Source organism: Pipra filicauda, unplaced genomic scaffold (assembly GCF_003945595.2).
Source record: "Pipra filicauda isolate LSUMZ 115617 unplaced genomic scaffold, ASM394559v2 scaffold119_size3216105_pilon, whole genome shotgun sequence".
NCBI lineage: Eukaryota > Metazoa > Chordata > Aves > Passeriformes > Pipridae > Pipra > Pipra filicauda.
The window spans coordinates 741,916-764,469 of record NW_024103651.1 but is presented as its reverse complement, the minus strand read 5'-3'; the positions used below and the strand labels follow the sequence as shown (position 1 = coordinate 764,469).

General features: G+C 48.4%; 1 protein-coding gene across 9 annotated transcripts in view; it reads right to left on the bottom strand.

The window, feature by feature from the left end:
* Positions 1-312: 312 nt before the first annotated feature.
* The window catches only part of FRMD4A (FERM domain containing 4A), a 367,626-nt gene continuing 345,384 nt past the window's right edge, over positions 313-22,554 (bottom strand). For 7 of the 9 annotated variants that reach the window (XM_027722476.2, XM_027722475.2, XM_027722477.2 and 4 more), the window contains 8 exons: positions 19,466-19,588; positions 16,123-16,351; positions 14,899-14,955; positions 14,195-14,432; positions 12,916-13,080; positions 10,276-11,135; positions 7,807-7,903; positions 313-4,136 (listed from right to left, as the gene is read on the bottom strand). In XM_027722476.2, coding sequence (XP_027578277.1) covers positions 4,034-4,136; positions 7,807-7,903; positions 10,276-11,135; positions 12,916-13,080; positions 14,195-14,432; positions 14,899-14,955; positions 16,123-16,351; positions 19,466-19,588 — 1,872 coding nt within the window. In that variant the 3' untranslated portion in view covers positions 313-4,033. Of the gene's footprint in view, positions 4,137-5,999; positions 6,072-7,806; positions 7,904-10,275; positions 11,136-12,915; positions 13,081-14,194; positions 14,433-14,898; positions 14,956-16,122; positions 16,352-19,465; positions 19,589-22,554 lie in introns of all 9 variants that reach the window. The other 2 variants (XM_027722474.2, XM_039386066.1) reach the window with 2 other exon arrangements.

The following is a 22,554-nucleotide window of genomic DNA, read 5'->3' as shown; positions in this document are numbered from 1 at the left end:
GGTGGAAAGTCCATCACACCGTTTCTTCTCCCGAGCTCCCGCGACCTGTGCTCGGGAGAACACACAGCAGAGCAAGCACGGATCTGCTGAGCACAAGCACTGAATCCCAAAGGATCTCTAAAGGACAGGATTTTCTGGGGGGGATGCCCAATGTTTCCTGCAGTCAGGCCCCCTGACAGCCAAGGAGCCTCATGGACACCCTGGGCAGCTGTGTACACATCTGGAGCCAGCATCTCACAGTGGTGGCAGTGCAGTTAAGAGCAGGTAAGAGCTGCCCGTGTGCTGTGCCCTCCCGAAGAGACCACGGCAAGGTTTCATTTTGAAAATGCTTTAATAAGGAAGTGTTGACAACACCGTTTTGCAAAATGTAAAGGTAACTATACAAATTCTTAATACAAAAAGAATAAATTAAAAGCAGATCTTTTTTAATTCTGCGACTTTTTCTACAACATACATATTTTTTTTTCCTTGATTACAGTTGAACAGAATCCAGTAAAATCATTTTCCATGCTCTAAAGTTCAATTTCGGGAGAGACCTAATTTTTTTTTTCTTCTTTTTTTTTTTTTCCTTTTTTTTTTAAACTAGAGAGTCCATTTTACACAACCTGTAATAAAACTATTGACATTAATATATATGTAAAACTTTACATCTAGTTAACTAAGCAGTAACTGGTCATCTGATAGCACCTGAATGGGGATTGGCTATGCCTGAAACTAAAACTAATACAGAGTGAAAACAAATTGGACTGTTTCAACATTTTCAACACTCGACTGCATATAATACCATTTAAAAATAAACCCTGCCTCCAGCACAGCCCAGTGCATGGACTGTCCACTGGCTCCTGCCCACACAGAGGGAGCGTCAGACAACGGAGACGAAGAACGCGGTTGTGGCTTTATGGCAGATGGAGCCTTGAAAAATAAAAAAAGTAAAGGAGGGGTTAAGTTGGTAGTCAAGTGCTTGTCTATAATAGCTATGTATATACCCCTCCGTGTTATACTTAAATATGTTAATCTCATATGATTAACATTTTATGTACATTTGTGTTTAATTGAATTGAGCTAAACAGTAAAACCTGTTTTACTTAATCTGTCTTTACTACCAGACTGGCTGCTCACGTGTGCCTTGATTGCAAACCAGAAAAGCAGAACACAAAGCAAAACTCAATCCGTTTCTAGAAAGCTTTTTCTCCACTCCAGCCTGTTTGCAATTCAGGCTAAACATTTTTTTTTTCCTCCCCCCCCCCAATTTCAGGGCTGCCACCTTTTAACCTTTGCTGCAAAACTGCAGAGCTGGTCTTGGAGGAATTAATGTTTCTTCCTGTAGTGCCCAGAGGCCTCATAGTGCCGCTGTTGTTGAATTCTTTTTAATTAAAAGAAGGTACACATTAAAAAAAAACCAACCCAAACCACTTACCAGGGAAATTAAAAAAAAAACAGACAGTTGCTCAGAGCCCCTAAAAATCCTTGGGCTAAATTACTTGCTGCTGCTTAATTTGGTCCTTATTTAATCCTTTCACTTTAGCTTCCAAATCTTATCAGCAAATGTCATTAATCAGTACTATCTCTTATCCAGCTAAAAATCCAATTAGGAGCTTGAAATAATTCCCATGTTAAAGACCCCAGAGCACAAAGAGATGGTGAAAACAGCATTTTGCATGTGCAGATAAAGGGTGCAATCTCATCCCTGGCTGTTGTTCCAGAATTGGACACAAGGCTTCAATTACTGTCACAGGATGTCACACTCCCAGGGTGATGCCTCAAGGAGGCCCAGAAGCACAAGGTTTGTGTGGCCACCTTTGAAAACCCCTGGCCAGTGTTTTTTGGTTTTTTTTTTTCATAGGAGTAATTCATTTATGCTTCATGTATGAACATGAAAGGGTCTCCTTACCATAGAATGGTTTGGGTTGGAAGGGACATTAAAGCTCATCTCGTTCCAACCCCCTGCCATGGGCAGGGACACCTTCCACTAGACCAGGTTGCTCAGAGCCCCATCCAGCTTGGGCTTTTGCCTCATCCAATCCTGACTGCCTTGGATTTCCCTGGACAAATAAACAGCCTTTCTGCCTGTCATCGTCTCATCTCTGCAAGGCCACCCCCCTGCCTTACCAGCCATGCGAGGCAGCACCGCAGGGAACTGAAGCCAACATTTCTGGTGTGAGTTGCAGAAAGGTATTAATATTTAGAAACCCCATTGTTTTTCAAAGCCTAATTATGTAGAACCCTTCTCTTTTAAAGCCTGGAATGCAGTTTTCCAGCAATTTTAATACCAAAAGGTGTGGCAGCCCCCCAAGTCGCTGTGTTTAATTTGAAACGTTTCGCCCTACTTTGTCTGGTAGATGCTGTTGTTATTCTTGGAACACACACACACACACACACTCTCAACACACACATACACACTCACACGTTTGTTTTTTTTTTCCTTTTTCCTTAAACTAAAGCTAACTTCAGTTTCTGCTTTTCACAAAGTAACCCCCTCCAGCCGTTTCTTTTAATGCCTTTCCCATAGGAAATCATCGTTTGCACGCACAAACGGGGGAAGGCCGGGCGCCTCCCCCCATCGAGTGGCAATAAAAACAGCATAGCACCGCAGTGAAGACTAGACGTGCCAGCTTCAACATCCACCTAGATTGTGCACTTGTTCATTACAAAAGTGTCTTTGAGGCCTTTTAAAGTTCCATGGCTTGACATGTATAAAGCATTGCTCAAAAGTATGTGTAAACTTGCGGCTCCTTCCATGACGCGCTCGTGCGATTCCTTTTGGTGTCAGCAGGCAGCTCTCGCTCGTGTCCAACGCCTCCCTCAGTCGCTTCTCTTCCTTGTGGTCTCGCAGTGGGAAGATTTGCCTGTCTGCTGGTTGTCCAACCCCGCTCCGCCGCGGAGCCTTCCTGTTTCCCGACAGACCGGTTCTCCCACACAGCAGCACACGGGTGACGAGCCCTTTGCTACACGGGTGCTAACAAAGGGAAGATGAGTGGAACCGATATGTTGACGCAGCTCTACCGTGTCGATTCGACTGCGATGTGCTTTCCCTTTGACTTCACCTTGACGCTTTGTGCAGAAATCGATTTGAATTTATCGGCTGTATCTGTTTGCAGAAAGGCTTTTTTTTTTTTTTTTTTTTTTTTTGGCAATTTTTATCTTTTATCAAAAAAACCGCCGCAACCCCCAACCTCTCTGTGCGTTGGTGGGCACCCTGTGCCAGCCACAGAGATGCTGTGAGTGCAGTATTGCCTCTGCTTTAGGTGATGCCTTTGTAAACCATGTTTGTCCAGTTTAACAGTAGCTTTTAGACAGCGATGCTGTGATACCAGCCCAGGCCTCTGGTGTGTCTGCAGCGCAGGGGGTTGTTTTACTCGCGTATAGGTGGGCTCCAAGCGAAGAAGGAAATGCCATTTTACAGGAGGTGGCCGCGTCTGCCACCGAGTTAAAAGGAGGGGGATGTTCTTGTAGCTGAAACTTGGGAGCAAACTTGTCCTGCAAGCGGTGGTGTGGTGATTTTTGGCAGTGCTGATCTGATTGTGACACTGACACATCGCTGCAGTGATGGGATGTTGCTGTTTCTTCAGAACAGATGCACTCTCAGGACTATGGTATCCACTTCTCAGCCTCTGTCCCATCCCCACCCCCTTAAAACTAATTCTGTTGGCTTCAGCTCACAGGTCATGGAACTCTTACTGCTGTTACCTGCCGTGGAACACTAAGATTTGATGTAAGCCTTGAAAGGCTTCCATTGTTTCAAAGGAAAACCAATTTTTAAACTGCCAACTGGCTGTTCAGGTGTCTGCTCCTCTCCACCCACTGCGGTGGGGGGGACGGGCACCTGCCTGGCCGTGGGATGTGCTGTGCTCCGTCGCTGCCGCGGTGGATGTCTCAGGGCCAGTGTTCCATAAATGTCGCCTTGAATTGCATCGTGAGAAAAGTGCTTAGAGTTGAAGCTGGTGCTGGGTGACAGTGCATCTGGGTAAGGCAAATGAGAGGCAGTGAGGTGATCTCAGAATGGCATTGATGTGATTAACTTGAGGTCAGGGGTTCACACTAGAGTCCCAGGCTTGGCTTTTTCCTGCCCATACCACTGGACATCTGCTAATTCTGGATAGAGGGGAGAATCCAGGAAACAGCTATCATTGTAGTTCCTGCAGGAGAAATGAAACTTTGTTAGGACAGTGAGACCTCTTGAGAAGTTCAGCCATGAGCATTAAACATTGTATTGTGGGTGGAGAGGAATGCAGGATATTCAGACCCCACTGCACTCTGCAGGTATTCCCAAGCTGATATTTGGGATGGGCTCAGCGTGCAGGACTCTGCTTTGACCCAGTTTGATCTTGCCCAGCGGTCCCGTTTGCCCCAGTAACCCGCTCGTTGTGAGGAGGCAAGAGAAAGCTGAGCTCTGACAGCTTCTCCACAGCCAGGGTGGCCTGACATTTGGATGCAGGAATGGCAACAGGCAGAGCTGCTGTGCTTCCAGCCTGAGGGCTCTGCCTGAGGGCTCTGCCTGAGGGCTCTGCCTTGCTGTCCTGCCCAGTACTAAGCTGGCGTAAGGAGGTTTTTGGTAGGATGCTCCCCAGGGAGCAAGTTCTAAGTGCAGCTCTCTCAGCCATGTACTGTATTATCCAGTGGGAATGTGGGAAGAGGAGGGTGGTTGGTGATGCTTTCCTGCAGCACTTCTGCTCTGGGCAGAGGCTTGTGCATCACCTGGCAATCCCAGAGTTATGTGGCTTTCCAAGGGTGAACCAGGAAGCAACTAATGAGAGCGTGCCAGGTCTGATGTGGAAAGGATTGTGTTCTGTTGTAGACAGCCTAGTCCTCAACTCGAGGCTCCTGACAAGCTACTGCTTCTTCTACTGCCTTTACTGAGCACATGAGACAGTTCACGAGAATTTTCTTTGCTATTTATGTTAAGAGCTCTGATCAGGATCAGCTCCTGGCTTAGGCTGTGGAGCTACTTGCCAGAGGAAAGCACTGAGGTCAAAATCTGGATCTTTTGAAAAGTGACTGCTCCATCTGCACAGCAATAGCCAGAATTGATGTCTCTCCCTCACACTTCGATTTGAACTGACTTCTAAGCTAGAGATTGTTTTGAGGCCAAAAGTGGGAGATGTGTTTTCTTTTTGTGTACTCTGGGATTCTCACTCCTTCCTCTGCTCCCTCCCCACCTCACAGGACTGTTCTCATCTGATTCAGTTCCTGCTTCCTCTGCCCTCTTTTCCACCTGGTTTCCCTGGAATTGGTCTGAGGGGAACCTGAGCAAGGGCATCACCATTTGCATATTAAAAAGCCTTTTGTTTCCCAGCACTGTGCTGGAGTGTGGAGGTTTATATCTCTAGAAAGTTGGGCTTGAAATACTTGACAGATGTCAGCTGTGAATGGTTGTAGATTCAAATGAGAGTGTCAGACAGAGATGGCAGTTTAATTAAAATAGAAATACTCTGAGGGTTTTTTTGTTCCCTCCACCGTTCCCCCCTCCTGTCTTCCCACAGGAACGGGGCCAGGGTTGCTCCTTGTTCCAGGAAACCTCGCTGCTTAGAGCCTCAGTTTCCCAGTTCTGCAGTAAGGAGGGAGGAGGGAGGAAGGGGCGCTGGGAGCTCAGGCCAGGTCCTCCGAGGCTCCCACCTACCCCAGCTCGTCTCCCTGCCACACTGCTCCCAGACTGTCCCCACAGCACTTTGCCCACCCTGCTCTGAATTGTCCCCAGCCACAGATTTGTCACCCCCCACTGCTCTCTGTGCAGCCCCTGCAGGAGCACAGAGCAGGCTGGCCCCAAGTCCCTTTCACAGGGGAAAGTGCCACAGCAGCAGAATTGCTGAAAAGGCACAGAGAGCGGCTTCGAGATGCTTCCAAGTTGTTCTTCCAAGAGCTGAAGGAAGACTTGTTGGCAAACAAATGGGCACAGAATTAAAGGGCTGCTCTGGTGGGACAGTGGGACACCGGTTATTCCCACTGTGCTCACAGACTGTTAAGGCAGAAGGGGGAAAGAACAAAACGTTCCCTTACTATACCTCTATTCATCAGTACTTTGGTGGGTTGGAGACTGAGACTCATCCATAGTGGGTGAGTTGTCTGTTGCTTCTCTGAGCAAAGGAGAGCAAAAAAAGGAGGAAAGAGGAGAGAGGAAATGTTAAAGAAAAGAAATGACACAGACATTGTTAAGAGCTTATTAATCTAGTGGGGAAACAAGTTGATGACTCATCTTTAGAAATAGTTAGTGACACAAAAACATGTTGAGGATAACTGTCAATCTGCTGAGTTGTGCTAGGTGGGCACAGCTGACCCTGCAGTGGGGGAGTCTGTGCTGTACATCTAATGGCAGACTGTGCCTGCTTCTCTGTAGTTATACACATGCCATGCGTGCTATGCTCAGCCATGAAATAAGTGCTGATTTGTCTCCAGTTCTTTTTGCACTGGTTGTTGGTAGAGGGCCTAAACTATAAATCCAGATAACTTCACTTTCACCAGCTGGGAATTTGGCTTGATGCAATTTTGCTGTGAGAGACAGGGTGCAGGATTTATCTTGAATGGAAAGATAAGAAAAGCTGGGATTATCCAAACAGATGTCTCAGCTGGCTGCTCACCTGTTTTACTTCTGATCATCATGGAAATGTTTACAAGAATTAGGATTGGGATGGAGACTGAGACTAAGATCTGAGTCTAGACTCAAACCCTTACTTGTGGAAATTTCAATGTATGGTAAAGGTAGGTGCCATTTTGCCATCCCTTGACTTTTTGTGAAATGGGACCAGGAACTCTTTCCTGTTCTCAAGCTGAAAGCACATGCAAAGACCATGTGCGGCTGGATGTCAAATGTGAATTTAAAATCCAAGTAGGCCTAAGGGGTTGTGGTTATGGTTCTCCTCATCTCCAATTTAAAGTGCAGTCATAAGCGGTGCTGGAGTAAAGCCAGAGGTCAAGCCTGGTCATAGGTGACCAGGTTATTAAAGAGCACAGTGGCTGCACAGTGAAATATTTGCAAAGTTACCAGTCTCAATTCATGACTCGGGTGATTAGATCCTTTTTCCTATTCAAGGGATTAGGGTATTTTGAGGACTGTAGTCTCAGTTCCAGCTGATCTCACCAAAATCTCATTCCACAATCTGGGATGTGCTGAGTTAGTCGGGATCAGGAAATGACCTTTATTTCATGTGGCAGGACAGAATTACAGGCGATTGCTAGAGAATACCCCTGGGAGCTTGCAAATGGTTGTTTGTTTACTCCTGGAACTCCCTGCCTTGCAAAGAGGTGCTAAAGAACCCAATTACTATATTTACATGAGTAATGGCTACCTCTGTGTAATGACTCACACTTTGGTGAAGCATTTCAGGTTAGAGGTAGCTGAAAAAAGACACACTTAACAGTCATGAAGACCCATTGTTGGGGAAAACTGAGCAGGAAAACCTGGTTGCTGCACACACAGGCACAGCAGGCACTGAACCTTGCCTTTACAACAAGGTCTTGGTGTAGACAGCCAGCGTGATGGCTGCTAAAAAAGAAATATCAGCTATTTCAACATATGACAATTGGAGGAAGGAGACTGTCCAAGCAGGAGGAACCTGCAAGGCTTCTTTCCCTGTGGACCCAGCACTGCTTGAAGCGGTGCTGCTGGGTGTGGATGGCACAGCCACGTCTCGTTCAGCCCAAACCAGAGCTCCACCACCAAGAGAGCATGGATGGGAGACTGGAAATGCTCTGTGCAGGTGCAGGCTATGGAAAATATTCCCCATATCTGTGCTCTCCCTGTGCTTGTGTGTGGGGAGGTTTTTCCCACCGGCACTGAGGTGGATTCTCTAACCTGATCCCTCGGACACTCACCCAGTCTGCCACGTGAGAATGTGGTGGGGACTGCCCGGCGGCGTGGCTGCAAGTTCACTCGACGGCGTGGAACTCCTCTGGCTGTGAGGTAAGGCAGCTGGAAAACAACCAAGGGTGGAGAAAAACAACCAGTGAGGAGAGGGCACAAGGGTCAGGGTGGTTCAGAAGAATCATCTGGTCAGACCAGCAGAAACATGTCTGGCTGTGAGTAAACACAGCCTAGGACAGACCTCACCCTGTTCCTGGGTGACTGTGCCCGAACATGGCACAGGAGCACCAGCCTACTGCTGACACTGCTGCGTGTCACGGGCTGGATATGGCCCCAGCTCTGCAGGAATGCTGCATTTCAGCCTGGCCTCCAGCTCAATACAGCCACCCTGACTCTCCTGAGCCTGCCTGGGAGACACCACACTTCTCGCAGCATGGAAGCTTGGATTTCCTGATGCCTGGACTCCATGGGTCCTGAACTGGACAAGCTCAGCCTGTCAGGCTCAGCCTCCTGCTTCCAGGGATGGTGGGAGATGCTCTGTGTCCCTAGGAGTCAGGGCTGGCAGTGGCTAGAGTCTGGACAAGTACACAGCTTCATGTGCAAAGGAGGAAGGCAGTTCTGAAGATTTCAAAAGGCTACAGCCACCTTTCACTATGCTTTTGTAAAAGGTGAAGTTTGGCTTTGCTGACAGTCCACTGTGGGACCACAGAAAGGCTTATCTTACTCCAATGAAAACATAGGCAAACTGGACTAAAAATAGGCAGCGGTTCTTGAGGGAGTTTCCCTGGTGAGGATCCAGCTTGTAAATCCACCTGACTACTCCTTCCTCCTCCTCAAGTCCACACAGTATTGACCCTCTGAAGTTAACACATGCCTAGAAGTCTGATCCTCTTTGAAGGACAGTGTGCAGTCCAGTAGAACTATCAGCTAGGGCTGATCAGCTGAAATGGTGGAGATTTCTACCTGGCATCCCCTTCTGTGCTGTTAAATACTTTAGTTGCTGCCAAATGACACTGGAAGTGAAAACCAAATTTTAATCTGCTCCTTGGAGCTGACAGCCCCTAAGGTCAGTGTTCTCCCAGAGCTGTGACTGAGAATGGACTCTATCCACAAAACCAATCTATGCTGCCAGCTGGTCAGGACAAGCTGTGATTACTGAGCACACTTCCCCCTGTGCTGCCCAGATATCACATTTAGGTTTAAAGACCCAGATGGGTGGGGGAATGGACTGACTAACAGTGATTTTCACATTCTTTCACCCCAATCCCACATTTTCCTGAACTGGTAAGGTTTCCAAAGCCCACCAAGGCAAAGCTTTCCAGTGTTCAAGCATTTTCTGTTGCTGCATTCCTTGCCCATTAACCAAAGGGAAGAAGACAGATTTTCATAGGGAGACATAGGATGGTTCCAGCAGCTGCTCAGTTATGTCTTGGGCCACACCTGGTCCTCCTGTGAGCATTGGCACCACACATAAATCAGCCTCTTCTCAGGAAGCTGTCAGTGGCCCATGAGGAGCCTGTGTCCAACCAGCTCTGGAGCTGGCTGAGAGTACAGGGCCCCACTGGTGCCAGTGTGGTGGTCACCATGGACCAGGAGACACGCTGAGATGTCTGAGAGCCAAGAGCCAGCATGGGTGGACACTGGTTGGCCCAGAGAGGCCATGAGGGCCAGTGGCAAGCCAAGGCTGAGGTGTGTGGCTCAGGTTTTGAGCAGTCCTTGATCTGTCCACACTGGTTTGTCCAGTGGTGACTGATAGCCAGTAAATATTTAACCTTGGACTGTTTCACAGCACACTGTGGCCTTCTAAGTGTAATGAATTTGACTGTTTTCTTACCATTAATATTAACAGCACAGAAGAGTGCAAAGGTCTGTACATGACACAGAGGCATAATACTGCACAAACTTCATCACTCTGATTTTCAGGATATTATTAGCAGAGCTATTGGAACTGCATGGGAAAACCAAGTCTCAGCAGTGCACAAAGATGTCATCACTCAAACATTTTTGTGGGGGGTGAAGGGGTTGGGATGCCCCCAGTTAACCTTTCTCATGCTTTTTTCTCACTGAAGACACACATTCTCCTACTCTGTGCTGAACCCCTGCTTGCTTCATCGTTCCCCTGTGATTACGAAGAGTGATGCTCCTCATGGTTTCATCACCTTCAGCCCCTAGTGCCCTCACCCAAAACCCCAAACTCTGAGGAAAGATCTGGCAATAACCAGGCTTCAGTCCCTCCCTGTCTTTTGAGCCTATCATTGCAAAGTGATGATTTCCACAGAAAAACATTCCCACTCAATGAGTGTCTTGGACAAGGCTTACCCCCCAGTGTTATACCTCCAGGCTTGGCGAGCAGCACGTGAAGGCCAGATAACATGCTGTGGTCTGGCACTGCTCTCCAGCTGGGGTGTAATGCCTGGCACGAATCCGGGCTGCAGGAGGCCCCCATCCCTCCCACCCCTTCTCCCAGGCCGGACTCTCACCTGATGTTGCTTTACACATCTGAGGCATTCTCGTGACCCTGCTGTGCGCCACAAAGGTGCTTTGTGAAGATGTGCTGTACTGGGAGCTGCTGTCCGAGGAGGTGGAGCTCGTGTGCGAGAGGCGGCTGTGCTCCTTGTGGGAGGCCGTGGACCGCTGGTACCAGAGCCGCAGCTCGTCCGACACCGCAGTCCTACCCGAGCCTTTCTCGTGGCCCTCCCTGCCCAGAGATGGAGTCCTTATGATTTGGGAGCGGGAGGGGGTGAGCCTGACCGAGTCCACTTCATCTCCGTGCCAGTTCTCCTTAAACATCCCCCCCGCCGTGTAGGAGTTGGAGGTTTTGAATTGTGCTTTCACGCTGTAATGCCCCTCCTGGTCGTTCTCCAGGCTCCGCACCACCACGGGCGTGGAGCTGCCCTCGATGTACAGGGGGTATTCTTTGATCCTGTACTGGGAGGAGGGCTGGCTCTGGCTGTGCAGGTAGACACGGTGGTGTCCCGTCCCGTTCCTCGCAGCCAGGTTGGGCATGCTCCCTGAATTGGAAGAGACCAGGTTGCCTGCTGATTTGTGCCTTTGCCTCTGCCGTTCTCTGGCTTTCGATGGGGAATCCTCTGCCAGGGTGGAGTAGTTGGGGTTCATCTGAGCAGGGTAGTAGTGCTCAGAGCTGGAATGGCTGGTGCAGGAAGAGCAGTCGTCCATGGGGTCAGAGCCGTTACTGCTACGAGTCCTTGGGGTGTAGAAATCGGGGCTCCCTGTCTCATTTTCTGAGCCGAGGAGCTTTCCTTGTGACTCCAAACTGGAGCTCCGGTGCCTAAAGTGCTGAGCTAAGCTGTGCAGTCTGGTTGGGCTGATGTCTACTGACCTGCAGGTACCAGGAAAAAAAAAACAGGCTGGTAAGTCAACAGAACACAGCACTGCCCATCCCTGCCTGCACACACAGGCAAAGGAATCTGAGGCAGTGAAAACCTGGATCCCTCCAGGACTGCGTAGGGCTGCTGTCTGCAATGCAACTGCTTCCCTGCTGCAGGGTTTGGGGTAATTAGGTCCTATTCTTGTTCCTCTCCAGTTCCTTGGTGTGACATTCAGTCTGCAGCACCATGAGGGACATAAACCCTTACTCAGCTCCATTCCTCTGTGGCTTGCCACCCTAGGAAAGGGTCAGTCTGAGGGGTGAAACCTGGGGACCTCAAGCCCTGGCTTTGCTGGTGCAGCTGCATGGCAGAGCTCTTTGGATCAGCACCGTCCCTGTGCTACCAGGTTCCCCTTGTGTCACCTCTGCAAATCCCAACACCTCAGGCCCCAAAGGTGGTGAGATTTCCTTGCAAGTGGCCCACGAATACCCTGTACAGGTACAATCCACTTGGTGGGAGACAGACAGACAGACAGACTGCCCATACTTAGCCTAGAATGCCGTTTAAAAAATCACCTCTTGTCAAGCAGCTCGGTTTTACTGGGGCCCAGCCACAGGCACATGTAGGACTGTCAGAGGGCGACAGCCCTCCAGGGAACCACCCCAAATCACAGTTCACAAGGCTTGATTCATGGCCGAGTCTGGGTGGTCTCTATTCATCCCGACTGTTAGAAGAGCTTCACCCATCCGTTCAAGGAACAGGAACACATCCCCATGACAGATGGTCAAGGCCAGGGCATGCAGCTCTTGAATGAGCCACAGACTGAGCAATGGTTGTTTCAGACACCCAAATGGCCCCTACCTGGTCAAGGTCACTTCTCAAGCCCTATGCCAGGCTCATTTCTCACATAGCTTGGCTCCAGTACTTAACAGACTTTGCACTCTTGAAAGGTACTCTCAGCCAATAACTTGTAACAAACTTAACCCGGGGTCTTAATGCCTTGTACTGTCTCTGCCTGAGGCTGATGTATTGGCACAACTCTTGATTTATGCTGAGCTAAATGAGGATGGTACTTCCCCTTAGGGCAGGACACCAACTAGCACACAGCTCTGGCTCAGCTCTGCTCCCTGCAGTGTCCACGGAGTTTGCCACAAAAGCAAAAGAGCAATGAAGCTGAACAGTTTGTAGAAATCCTGCTAAAAATTGGAGTCAAATTGGGCCACACACATCAAATCACTTCCCTTATGCACTTCGGCTTTTTCCTCTGTCAACCCTGGGCTAATCCACTGCCACCTGGATCCCCAGGTGGATTGCTTTATACGGCCTCTCCCTCTCCACATGACATCACACACATGCAAACATTTTATCTGTGAGACAAAATTAACACTACCCAACATTTTGCATCAGATAGGAAACAACATGTTCTCTCCAGCTGGATCCATGGAAGAATTTACTGCAGAATTCAGCAGTAGCAGCACCACACGTGTTTTAAAAGTGACTTGGGGTTTGTAGAGCCTATAAACAGCCCCTGAGATGAAAGGTCTCAGCAGAACAAAAGCTTGATCACTTTGAGGGAGGGATGAGGGGCAGGATCGTGTTCATCTGAAGGGATTTCAGGATCTCAGTTCAGGAGAGATTCCCTACTGGCAACAGTACGCGAGCCTCTTATGTGAACAGGGCTGGTTTGTGTCCTGTCCTGAACTGGGAATTAATTGATACCCTGGGGAAAGGATAAAGCAAGGAATATTTATTTCAAGGTATGCAAAAGAGAATGGAGCCAGGAAGACTTACCGTGTGGAGTGGACATAGTGCGGACTGCGTACCCGTAGATCCGGCGTTGACGGCATGCTGGACTGGGAATTCCAGTGGGGAAGGCTCCGGATGGGGCTGTTCTGCAGAGAGCTGCTCCCTCCTGCCTCGGCACAGCTCCCAGTGCTGGGGAACCGCTTGTGACTGCTGCAGAGGAAACATCCACTTCAGCTCCCGTCAGGAATTTGGGGAAGTGACTCCCATGCGTCTTTCCGGATCTCAGGCATGTGCCTGGGATCTTGTGGGTGTGAGTGGGAGTTGGGTCAGCTGCTGCTCTGTCCTAGTTAGGACAACTGAGACCAGTTCATCAGGGTATGGGTGTAACCCAAAACTGTGTATTCTATAGCCTTCCATGCCATTTCCCAGAAACTGTTATCAATGAACCATTTACACCATCTGCCCATAGAACCTGACTCCTCAGGCTATAAACTAGGTGTTAAGAGGCCTGTGAGATAGGAGGATGCTCCTGTCCTCACACCCTTTGTGGAACGCCCCGCCCTGAGGGAAGTGCTGAGCATTCCTGCCTGAACTGCAGGATATATAATCTTGGAGTCTTGGAACATTTTTAACCACTCTGTGGGATCCAGAGAAGGACTGCGGCTCATCGCTCTCAAACAGACGTGGACCACCACCCTATACTGGACTCCAATCACCACTTTGACCAGACTGCAACAGCTCTTCCCCCAGCATCTCACTGCAATCACCACTTTTGACTAGACTGCAACAGCTCTCCCACCAGCAGGTTCTTCCCCTCTCCCTTTACTTTGGACTCAAGCGGGGCCCAAGGAACACCACGTTGTTCATGCCCCAGGGTACTGGGTTATACATGTGGGTTTTGTGGGTTAAGACCAATTGTTTGTTTGTATGATTGTACTTACTGTATTATTTTAGTAAATTGTTATTCTGACTTATAATCTCTCCTTTGAGTTGAGTTCATTTCCCCTGCTGGTTAACTCTTAAACCAGCACATGCTCTAAGCTGCATCCCAGAGCCTGTGCTTCTACAGCAGCCAGAGGTCAACTCTCAAAGACCTCAGATGATCCACCATCCTTCCCATTTAAATGTTTTGTAGAATAGCATTGAGATACCACACAGCAATCGTGTGGCTGCAGCCTGTCTTTATGACCTGCATATTGGCCAAAACACCTAAAGTCTCACCTATTGGTAAGGGACCTATTTGTAAATCTTGAAAGGGCTCACACCCGTCCCTCCTGAGAGCAGAGAATGCCTCCGTGATGGAGCTTCGAGGTATCTGGCTCACCTGGAATGGCTGTGCGAGGAGCGTTTCTTGACCTTCTCATAGGGCTCATCCAAGGATGACTCACTCCACATCTTGGGTTTGATGGGGGACTTGTCATAGTCGTTGCGGTGATAATGCATCTGGCGGAGCCCTTCCAGCGACTGCGGAGGAGGAGGCCGGTTGTGCAACGGCGGCCGGGGAGGGAGTCCTTTGTGTGGGGACTGGAGAGGGGAGATTGTGCTGGTGACCTGAGAATCCTCTGTGAAGAGAAGAAGGGAGAGAGGTGATGGCTGTGTGATACTTCCAATGGAAGTACAACCTCGAGAGACACCATCACATTTCCAGAGCCTGTTTCCTTTCCCTCCTTCTCCTGCTTGTGTTCAGGAGCAAGCTGAAGACCTGACTTTCAGAAATGCACTGGCTGACGTTCCCATTTTGGGAGAGAACGGCCAGCAAGAGTGTGTGATGCATTAAAGCAATTGAAACCTTAAAGGAAAATAAGGGAGCATTCTGGGACTGTCCTTTGAGATAATTCAGTAACCACAGCAATATTCATTGCTCCAGGTCGGATGCCTGACTACAAGGTGGAGTCAGGGGAAACCAAGTGATTTTGCTACTGGGATGTGTGAGTGGATTACTATACAGAACAGTTATTCCATTTTGAGTATCAACCAGGACTTCACACCTCCCTCCCTGCTCTCTAGAACATACAGCAGCCAACATACCATCCTCGAGAACAAGGGCGTCTGAGAGGGAGCTGTCTTCACTGGCAATGTTTCCTTCTGAAAGGAAGAAAATATAAAGCTGCTCAGATGGTCCCAAGAATCGCAGTGACTGCGTGCTGAACTGCACCATGATCTTTGTCCACCGAGTCTTAGCCTTAAGCAGTCACCCACATCTTCCTCCTCACAGAATTCCTATAAACAACTGACTCAGCCCAATCTCAGTCTGGGAGGGCAGAGCTGCAGCCAGAACTCTCAGTAGCAGGCTGCCTTTCAAGGAGCTGCTAACCCTTTTCAATTAATGGGGATTAAGACTGAGTCACAACAGAGAGCTAAGATCCCCAGAGGATGCAAAATGGCATGGTGCCATTATGAGATTTAAATCTCGGGCCTTAAGGACTCTGGGTTTGATATCCACCTTCTTAAAATGATTATCCTGTTGCTAACTAAAGGCTCACACTAAGTACCAGTTCTGTGGAACTCAGGGAAAGGCTTTCTGAGCATCCTCTGCAGCAGCATGAGAAGCTCACAGGTCCTTGGTGTGAAGAGGTTTGAGCTGCCTCCCCCATCCCATGTCCTCATGGCTCTCTGTTATCCCTGACTGCGGTGCAATTTGGTACCCAGGTCACAAATACAGCAGCTCTAATCTCAGTTCCTGCCACAAAGGCACAGAGAAAAGCTTTGCAAGTTAAAGGGAAAGGGCAAAATCCACAAGGGAGAAAGAACCACAGCAGAAAGTTAATGGATTTCATGAAAAACCAATCAACAACCTAGTAAACCATAAAGTGCCCTGAGAGTTACATTGTAAAAGAAAAAAAAAAAAAGAAAAAGAAAAGTATTTGAACACAGCAATGACACTGCTCCCACTTTGATTTCACAGATGCCTTTCAGCTAGAGAGCTCACCCCAATCTGCTAACATTAATTACATTTGTGCAGAACCGCTCCAGAGGAGACGTTAACAGAGCGATTTAAGAGGTGAACAAAGGAGCCACATTCTGCTCTCCTGACATGTTTGTCACCCACGGTGTGACCCTGCTCCTTGTGCCATGACCCAGCAAATCCCTAACGCATGGCACATACCCCAGCACCCCTCTGACAGCACCCCTGGAGCCCTCCAGACAGGAGAGGGAGCAGGAGGGAGGGGAAATCTGTGCCTCAGGGCAAGAATTTTGCTCCCCGTGCTCTGCAGACCCCCCGTGATGCCGTGGGTGCCAAGTCCCACTTACCATCTATGATCAGAGAGGCCCTCTGGGTTGGCTTCTTTCCTGATTTGATGCGATACTCGTTGATGGCATTCTCGATCTCCTGCAGCTTCTTCAGTGCATTCAGATAGGATGTCTTCCTCTGCTTCTTCAGCTTCTTGCTGACGTTTGGGTCGCTCGCCAGGCGCCGGGCAGCCTCCGTGATCTGGGACTGAATGGCAAATTCCCTTTCCAGTCGCTCCAGCTCTGCCTCCTGGGAGAAAGGCAAGTGGATTCTGGTTACCACCAAACTCTTCCAGCCCATCTATGGGGAAGCTCTCCTGAACCTGACCAGTGGCCTCCAATCAAGGCTCCCCATCAGCAAAGCATACACAACCATGCTGCTCCCCTCATCTCAGGGCCTCCCTGAGCACAACTTCACCTGCTCACATGAGTGCCTGGAAGCACAGCTGGGGGAAGGGATGACCCACTCAAAGAGGACATGTGCGCTCCAGCCCTAAAGCCTGCTGTGCTGTTTGGCTTTTCATGCAGTTCAATATGGCCAAGTTCAACTGTGCTCTCCTGCTGACACATTCATGTGTTTACACCCATCTGTGGGTAACACCTGCCTTCCACTTGCTCCTTCCCCCTGTCTCCTATCTCCATATTTGAGTCCCATTTGATATCAGTGCTACATATTGATCCCAAGCTACAGCTTTAAACTTCGTGACAGGTTTGCTTGGCACTCACCAAACACTTTGGGGTAGAAAGGGCAAAGATGGGCTAACTCATCCCCAGTATATGGCTGTCAAAATCCAGAGGTGAGTATGAGCTGATGTAATTATGGGCTGCTGCAACTGATTGCACCAGAAAATTGTCTCCTCACGTTACAAGCCAGGAGCCAGAGCCAGCAGTGTGTAACAGCAAGCTCTCTGTATGCCAAAAAGAACCAGTGCCTTCAAAGTTAGTCCTTGCAGGGTCTCAGATGAGTTTTTAAATGCAAGTAGGTGTACCCTGGAAGCTACCTACAACTTTTGGTTATCCTCCAAAGTCAAGGGACTTAGGCCAATTTATGCCAATGCATAAGCTGATATTGAGCTTCCCAGTCTGCACTGGGACTCCAAGCTGTGAGTTTCAAAGGTACTTGCTAATCTGAAATGGATCTGGCTCCCTTCCCCAGCTGGATGGAGTAAGTCTGCTAGAAAGGGGAACACAGTACATTGCAAATTAGGGAAAAAATGACAATCTTTTTTGCTTTTAATGAACGGTGGGACAGCCTCATATTCATGGAGATCCCCATTACGCAAATTCAAATCCTCTCTTTGTTTAGCAGCAGCATGTGCTGTATGAGCTGATGCTGTGGGATTTATTCAGACTGAAGACATTCTCTGAAGTTTTTATTCTGGGCTTCTGGCTTAAAAAAAAAAATCCCTTTGCTATCAGTAATGAGTCAGCATTGCCTTAAAACTATAATTATCATTTCCCTCACTTCACTGAAGACTGAACCCACCCCCTGTCTTTTTAACAGATCCCTTTTTGCTTTGAAGAGTTTATAAGCTCTATCAGTGCCAGACTTATTAAAAGTGAACTTAACACCATGAAGTATTAAGGCCTGAAACCTGATTCATCATCTTCTGGTAAAATCCTTCCCACAGTCAGGAATTACAGGCCAGGTAAAGGTGATTACCAAGAAAAACAACAGGACCCTTCCCTGCAAGTCTTGCACTGACAAAGGTCTTGCTGAAGGTACGGTGAGTTTGATGTGAGCTGTCATTTCAGACCTTCACAGATTCAGTTCTAAATCATTCAGTATATCATAGGAAAAACATATTAATTTTCCTCACGGCCATAATTGTCTATTTTCTTCCAGTGAGGCCCCTATAAATAAAGCCTTAGGAAATGAGAGTTATCATCTGGCTTCAGATGGAAGTGCCTTGCTTCAGGTCCTTGTCACAGTTGGTAATTTCAGTCCTGGATTTACGTGGCTGAGGGAATATTTCATCTTTTGCTTTAAATTGATTTTCCAGTGTTTGCACTTGCTGAAAAACACATGAAAATCATCACTGGCCTCTCTAAATGCTCTCAAACTGGCAGCCAAACACAGTTCAACATCGTTCTTCGAGAACAGAAATTTATGGTTTTCAACATAGTCCTAAAGTTTGACAGATGAGAAAGGAGGTAGAGAAGAACTGAGTCAGCATGTTTGGATTGCTGGTGCCAAAAGGCTGAGTGCCTGCAATGGGGAGGAGCTGCTTTACCTTCCTGCTCTCACCACCTAACCCTGCCACTGGAGTAAGGAGATTCCTCACCCGCTGGCCCCAAAAGCTGCCTTCCAGCAATAAGACCTGGGGAAGCTGGAGATCAGGTTATAACTGAGCAGCCAACAGACTGCAGGGGTTTTAGGAGTAATTCAGCTAAGCCATGCCTCCCTTTGAAAAGCTTAATTAAATGTGCTAGTTCATGAATATTTGACTTCGCTGGAATTCCTCTCCCAGGCTCCATTGAAGACAAAACTAAAGAGCTCCAGCTGTTTATTTTTTCAGCAGAAGGAAAACGCCAACAAAACGACAAACAGTTAATTCCCTGGCTGAACCGAGCCTTAAACCACACAGTCACACCAGCTTCAGTCCCTCCTCCTACGAAAATAAAAAGGAAACTCAAGACTGGGATACACACAAGTGCCTTGCAAATGCGTCTCCGCAGACAATGGCTGTTCTGTGAATCCGGTCCCGCCTTACAGCTGCTGCAGGCCTGTTTTCACAGCCACGGTTCAGGGCACTGACCCAGCACACTGTGGGAGCAAGGGAAGGGAACAAACACTCCCTGGCAAACTTAGAAAAATGTAACTCCAGCTCCCCATAGGTAGGGATGAAGGCTCTTTTGTTTAAGGACTGGGGAGCAAAACGCTTTTATCTTGCTATGGCAGGGCTAAGATGGATAATGGTGATGCTTTTCTCCCTGGTTAGCAATCCTGAATTTGGATTGCTACTGAAGTGGAAAGCAAGTGGCTGTTTGCAATAACACAGGCAAAAGCAGGGCTCATATGGCTCAGGGAGGCTCCTGGTGTGCTCCCTGCTCACACAAATCACTGCACTTGGTCATCAGAGCACCTGGACTGCTATGGTCCAGTTGGTCACCCAGGCTATTTCTGTTACCTCCAGCAAAGGCAGGGTGAACCTCGAGGGTTTCACCTTTATTCTGAGTCTGAAAGCAAGCCATCAACTCTCTTGCTCCTTCCCCATTCTGATGAATATAAAATAAAAGGCCAATTACAGTAATTTATAGCAAAAATGACCATAGGTACTGATGGCTCTTGTGTGATGCACAGTGGACATCTTAGAGACCTAATGTAGGGACATGGGTCTGGAAGGGAAGGGCACAGCCTCACCTCTCCTTTAGGCAGGATTTTCTGCTCATCCAATTTAAAGGCAGTTCCTATTCTTCTCCTCACAATAGGTGGCTCCTCCCCAGGATCCAAGGGGTATTCTCGTGGCAGCTTTCCTGTGAGCTCCTGTAAGCAGAAAATGCTGTTAGTGCTCTGGGAAATCCTGCAGCAGAGCAATGCACAACACTGCTCTTGTATGACCCTAAAATGACAGGCATTCATTAACAATATATCCTGATAACCACACAGGAGAGCGCCCAGCCCTGCAAACTCAGAACCTGCCACTGAGGGTGGGAACCTTTTCTTTAACCTGTGCATGAATACAGACCTTCGTGGCCTGCCCTGGGCAGGTCTGTAAGTGGTGCCCATCCCTGGGGCGTCAGGGCCTGAGGCTGAGCCGGCTGCAGCACACAAAGCCTTCATCTCTGCTGCAGGGTAAGCAGGAACCAAAAGCTCCCATCTGCTGAGCTACTTCTGAGGGAGTGAGCAGATCAGAGAGCCTTCCTGCAGGATGCAGGTCTGCTGAGTCAGAAAGCCACACTGGTAACAGCTGTGCGGGTTATGACCTGCACAGAAAAACATTCCCACCTGATTCATGATGTGTCTGAGAGGAATGCAGTGAAAACGGCCACTAAAAGCAGTGCCTGGTACCTCATTACCTGTCTGATAACACTTCATGTATCAGAGCCCCTTCCAAACCCCAGTGATGTCACGGGCAGCTTTGGAGCAATTATTAGCTGACGCTCTGTCAGACTGATGGGGTTTTTTGCAAAAACTTGTTCAAAATCTGAAGCAAACCCTACAGAACTGAGGAATATCTGGAACACAGGAAGCAGCAAATGACACTACTGATGTTAATGCTGTGGGTTTTTTCTCCTGGACTACACAATACAGCCACACAGATCCGAACTGAAGGCATTCAAATGGCTACAGAAATAGGCAGGAGCCTGACTACCAGCACAGCCCGACTCCTTGTACTCAAAAGTCTCCCCATGAAGGACAAAAGGCTTTTGTGTTCCTTAGCATCAGCCTTGAGAGGATCCAGCTGGCAGAGTAACCTAAATCATCTGAATCCCAAAGAACAGCAGCTGACCTCAATGTGCATGTGGGTGCACAGCCCCAGTCCTTGCCTGCCCTGGCCTCTCCCTGGCTCCCTAATGGGGTTTTTCTTTCTACTCTTTTCAGGTCATCAGGAAACAAGGACCTGGCCTTTTCAAAAATTCCCTTTAAGCAATTCCCAGCAAAACGGGTTTGCAGCACTGCTCTGTGTCGATGTGCTCAGCCTCGTATTGCAGGAGGCACTGCTGCAATGTCTCAGAATCCCATTCTGCATCGCCCCTCCAGCCCTGTGGGGTTACTTCAGCTTTTCTTTCAAAATGTCTTCCTTCTACTGAGGTTTGGCTCTAAGCACTGCACCAAGTCACATATTCCTGTATTCTATCCCGAGGGTAACAGGGATACTTTCTTTGTAACTCCTAAGGTAATATGAAGGAGGGCAGTGGTGAAAGAGTTAATATCTTCTGTAGAATGCCCAAGATCAGAGCAGGACAAAATTAATGTGGGCTACCACGCTGCCTCCATAAGCTAAAAAGTATTCACAGGCATGGTTGTGAAATGTAATCTAAATTAATAAGTAACTGGAGTAGGGATGGCCCGAAGTAACCTGATGCCAGTGTTATGAATGGCTCTGGCCATGCTTATTTGATTATGCCCCTACTTTTAACCCTTTTTTATCTCCTGGTTTGCTGCCTTCTCCCTCTGTTTTGGCCATTCCCATGCCAAAGCAGAAAGGATGAAGGGCAGCCTGAGAGGAAATACTTTCAACTACTGGCTGCTGATGGATGAGCTGTAAGGTTGCAAGACGGGGTCAGATTCCAAGTGTCCATCAACTACCTACGGAAAGCATGAACACTTTCTACCAGCTCTTAAGGTGCTGACAGATGGGCTCTGGCCAGCCTTGCTGCAGCACACTAAAGAGATATTGCTCCTTATCCCCAGCTCCATGCCTCAGTGGGGCTTTTGCCTGCATCCCAGTTGCCTGTGTAATGTCTAAGGCTGCACTGAAGACAGGACTGGGGTTAAAGGGAAGGCACTGGGCTGTGAGCTCCTGCAACTGTGGCATAGGCACATCTTCCCCTGCATGTGGTGCTGCTGCAAGGATTAGTCACTGGCTGTCAGGGAGTGTTAGCTTAGGGTAGTAAATTCCTCAGGGAGAAGTAGAGCCCTCCAGACCTTGACCATCAGCTCCTGAAGAGCTGTGACTGCTTCCTGCAGATGATCTCAGCTCAGTGGACTTACAGACTGGATCTGGTCCTGCAACCTTTATCAGCACAAGTTGTTTGCTGAGGTCAACCAGGGCTTTGCAGATGGGAAAGGATTGCTCATGTGGAGTAAAGGGTGTGAACTGGGGTAGCAGAGATTTCCTCTGACATTCTTGGTTGAGAGGTATTTTCCACAACTTACTCTTTTTGGCATTAAAACTATAGACTAATTGAAACAAAGTGCAGTGAGAGCTGAATCAGTGACCTTTTTTCCCCATTTTTGTCAAAGGCGAGATACACATCAAATATTAAGCAAGAACTGAAAGATCTGCGTGCCACTGTCTGCAGCCAGCTTCCTGTTGTGTTACACATCACGATTTGTTGTTAAATTCAGATACTCAGCCCTGGTAAACATAGGAAGATTGCTGAATGACCCAAGAGTACTCTGCTGCTAATCTACACACACAGCTGCAGCAGGGTTGTGATTTCCCTAAACATTAAATGGATCTCTGAATGGCCTCCTGTGTACTCCAAAAATGAACTGGCAAGTGAGTCGGAAGGTTATGAGTTCCTGAGACGTCCCGCGTGTCCTGGGATGACTACAGTGGTTCCTCTGCAAGGTCTGCCACCACACTGCCAGAGCCTATTGGATAAAGGGAATCTACAGGGAGCAGATGAGACCTTGTGTGCTGTATGAAGGACTGTGCTTGGAGAAGCAAAGCATGTAAAGTCAGGCCAGCTCCAAAAAGAAGGTGTGTCAGCCTGGGTTGGTTTTTTTATTCACAAATGGAGTCAAAAGCATTTGAGAAGTGATGACCAGTACATAAGACG